The sequence below is a fragment of the Muntiacus reevesi genome, chromosome 3, assembly GCF_963930625.1.
Source record: "Muntiacus reevesi chromosome 3, mMunRee1.1, whole genome shotgun sequence".
NCBI classification, from domain to species: domain Eukaryota; kingdom Metazoa; phylum Chordata; class Mammalia; order Artiodactyla; family Cervidae; genus Muntiacus; species Muntiacus reevesi.
Window position 1 is genome coordinate 12,645,341 of NC_089251.1, and position 3,484 is coordinate 12,648,824.

A 3,484-nucleotide genomic window follows, 5' to 3' on the forward strand; every position below is an offset into this window, starting at 1 on the left:
ATAGAGATTTAATTATTTGGTCAAAATGCTATTATATGAAAAATTGATAATGAAAAGATAGTTTAAAAAAACAAGTTTGATACATCTAAAAATATTATTTAAGATCTTAATGAACATTTGGGGAAAGGTCCAAGTGCAATTTCCACCAGTGCATGGAAAACAATTTGAGAAGGCTGTTTCCAGAATTTGTTGGAATGAGATTATGAGTTTTCCTTGGGATAACTGAATCCAAGGAGGATGCATGAGCTGTGTCATCTTGAAAGGCTTCTAGTTTGGGTTAGGCAATCCTAGAAGATTAAGTCTGGAGGGATACAGTCTGATGTCAGTCCTGAGGGAGGGTTCCAGGGATGAGCAAGGGTTTGATTTAGTCTTTTCTGGGAAGGATGCAGCAATCGTCACCAGTGAGTGCTCTCCGATGGGCTCGTATGATGCTCCAAGAGGAAGATTTTGTAGGTAGGTGATTTCTATAAGGGAAAAGAAGTCAAAGAGTGATTGGATATGGGGAGATCATGGAGAGAGTCCCTATGTTTTTGGTTTCATCCATCAAATGGATGAAAATGATGATGCTGTTAACCAACCAAATCAAATAAAAGGGAAAAATGAGTTAGTTCATGACCTGAAGCAATTTTGCTACAAAAACCAACTACTTATAAAGATCCATTTCTTTATATGTTACATATTAAATGATACATTATGTTCCTTACAGGTTCATACAGAAGAAATCATGAAGAGGGCCAGGTGATGAAGTGTGACTAGAAGATGAGGAACTAGAGACGGTGAGTATAGAAATTTTTTTGTGAAGTTTGTCACTGGAAGAAGATAAACAGTAGTCGGATTGAAAAAACAATATTGAATGAAGGGTTTTTATAGTACAAGGGACTTTATCAGGGTATATGGATTACATTGAACTGTGGTGTTGGAGAAGACTCTTGAGAGTTCCTTGGACTGCAAGGAGATCCAACCAGTCCATCCTAAAGGAGATCAGTCCTGGGTATTCATTGGAAGGATTGATGCTGAACCTGAAACTCCAGTACTTTGGCCACCTCATGCAAAGAATTGACTCATTGGAAAAGACCCTGATGCTGGGAAAGATTGAGGGCAGGATGAAAAGGGGATGACAGAGGATGAGATGGCTGGATGGCATCACTGACTTGATGGGCATGAGTTTGAGTAAACTGCGTGAGTTGGTGATGGACAGGGAGGCCTGGCGTGCTGCGATTCATGGGGTCGCAGAGTCAGACACGACTGAGTGACTGAATTGAACTGAACTGAACTGATGGATTACATAGAAGAACCCATTAGAGTGGACGGAAAGGAAGAAGTAAAGGAAAAAATGCTATAACAAATTCAGTCAAAGACTTGGGAAGGGCTATAGTGCTCAGTTGAATTTAAGTCTTTAAGAAACTTGAAGAATATACATAAATTAACTAGAATTGTTATGAGCTGTAACGTATGACCCATGATTTGCCTTTTGATTCAAACTCTTTCAGGAGGACTCTTTGTCACTCATCATGGGCTGTGCCCCTAATGCTTCACATTCTCCAGTTTTCTTGCTTCTCGTGTTCTCAGGAGCTGAAGTCCCCCCCCATTGCCCTCTTTGTCTTGTTCCTAGCTATCTACCTGACCACGATGATGGGGAATGTAACTTTAGTGCTGCTCATCTCCCGGGACTCCAGGCTCCAATCACCTATGTACTATCTGCTCCGAGGTCTCTCGGTGATAGACATGGGGCTGTCCACAGCCATTCTGCCCCAGTTGCTGGCCCATCTGGTCACTCATGACCCAGCCATTCCTGCTCCCCGCTGCCTGGCCCAATTATTCTTCTTCTATGTGTTTGGTGTTACAGACACACTTGTTATTTCTGTCATGGCTCTGGATCGATACATGGCCATCTGTGACCCTCTGCACTACCATTCAATGATGAATCGCCAATGCTGTGCGCGCTTACTGGCCTTGTGTTGGGTGGTGTCTGTGGTGCACACCATGCTGCATGTGGGACTCCTCTTGCCTCTCTCCTGGGCTGCGGATGCCGAAGGCAAGGTTCGCCTTCTCCACTTCTTTTGTGACCACCGACCACTTTTGCGAGCCTCTTGCTCTGACATCCATCCCAACGAGCTGGCCATATTCTTGGAGGGAGGCGTCCTCATGATGGGCCCTTGTGCCCTCATTGTACTCTCCTATGTCTGCATTGGGGCCACCATCCTACGTTTGCCCTCAGCAGCCGGTCGCCGCCATGCAGTCTCCACCTGCGGGTCCCATCTCACCATGGTTGGCTTTTTCTATGGCACCATCATCTGGGTCTACTTCCAGCCTCCTTCCCAGAACTCTCAGGACCAGGACATGGTGGCTTCTGTGATGTACACGTCCATCACGCCTTTGGCCAACCCTTTTGTGTACAGCCTTCGCAACAAGGATGTCAAGAGTGCACTCCATAGGCTGCTTAGAAGAGGGAGGGTGGCCTCCTGATTAGCCTCATGCTTTTGAACTGTGGTGTTGGAGAAAGCTCTGGAGAGTCCCTTGGACTGCAAGAAGATCAAACCAGTCAATCCTAAAGGAAATCAACCCTGAATATTCATTGGAAGGACTGATGCTGAAGCTGAAGCTCCAATACTATGGCCACCTGATGTGAAGAGCGGACTCGTTAGAAAATACTCTGATGCTGGGAAAGATTGAAGGCAGAAGGAGAAGGGGGTAACAGAGGATAAGATAGTTGGATGGCATCTCTGACTCAATGGACATGAGTTTGAGCAAGCTCTGGGAGATGGTAAAGGACAGGGAAGCCTGGCGTGCTGCAGTCCACAGGGTCACAAAGAGTCAGATATGACTGAGCGACTGAACAACAACAAAGAGCCATGTTGGTTAGATGAGGAAAGAAGTGGGCAGATTTGAGCAGGACTGCTTTTGGAGTTGAAAGGGGGGAATGGCCTGGGCAATTTATGGAACTCAGTTTCAGTTCTTGTTGATCTGTTGCTTTGACAGCTGTGAAAACTCCCACATTCATGCCACACATGTTCAGGGCTTCCTCATCAGCAAGCCTCTAGAATTTTCCCTCTGGCCGTTTATCTTCAGAGGATAGAAATGTGTCACTAAGTCTGGGTTATGTAATTCCAGTTGCAGAAATATGTGAATAATGTTGTGAAATTCTGAGCTAAAGCAAAGACAGTGAAGTTAACTGTAGTCACATTGAATTTCGTGAGCTGGTTTGTGGGGAGTGGATTGGTGTATGTGAGAAAGTTAGTGGAGTAGAAGTTTAGGTAAATAGAGATGTCAGTTTCTTACCTTTATCATTAAGTGAGCAAATATATGCCCAGAAGTGAGTGTGAAACAGGGGCTGTGATTCTATTATTCCACATGTGAGCCCCAGTTTCCATGGCATCTCATGGTATGAATGTCTTATTCTCATGCAATTGAATTCTGTTTTGTATATTAATATTTTCAGTTAATTTTAATTTACACTTCTAAAGTAAAATATATGAAGAAAATG

The 3,484-nt window shown here is 44.1% G+C and overlaps 1 protein-coding gene across 1 annotated transcript; it reads left to right on the forward strand.

The window, feature by feature from the left end:
• The first annotated feature begins 1,511 nt into the window (after nucleotides 1-1,511).
• OR1B1 (olfactory receptor family 1 subfamily B member 1) lies at nucleotides 1,512-2,466 on the forward strand. The gene is given in 2 exon segments (XM_065927757.1): nucleotides 1,512-1,589; nucleotides 1,591-2,466. Coding segments are annotated over 2 exon segments (954 nt in total).
• Nucleotides 2,467-3,484: the final 1,018 nt, after the last annotated feature.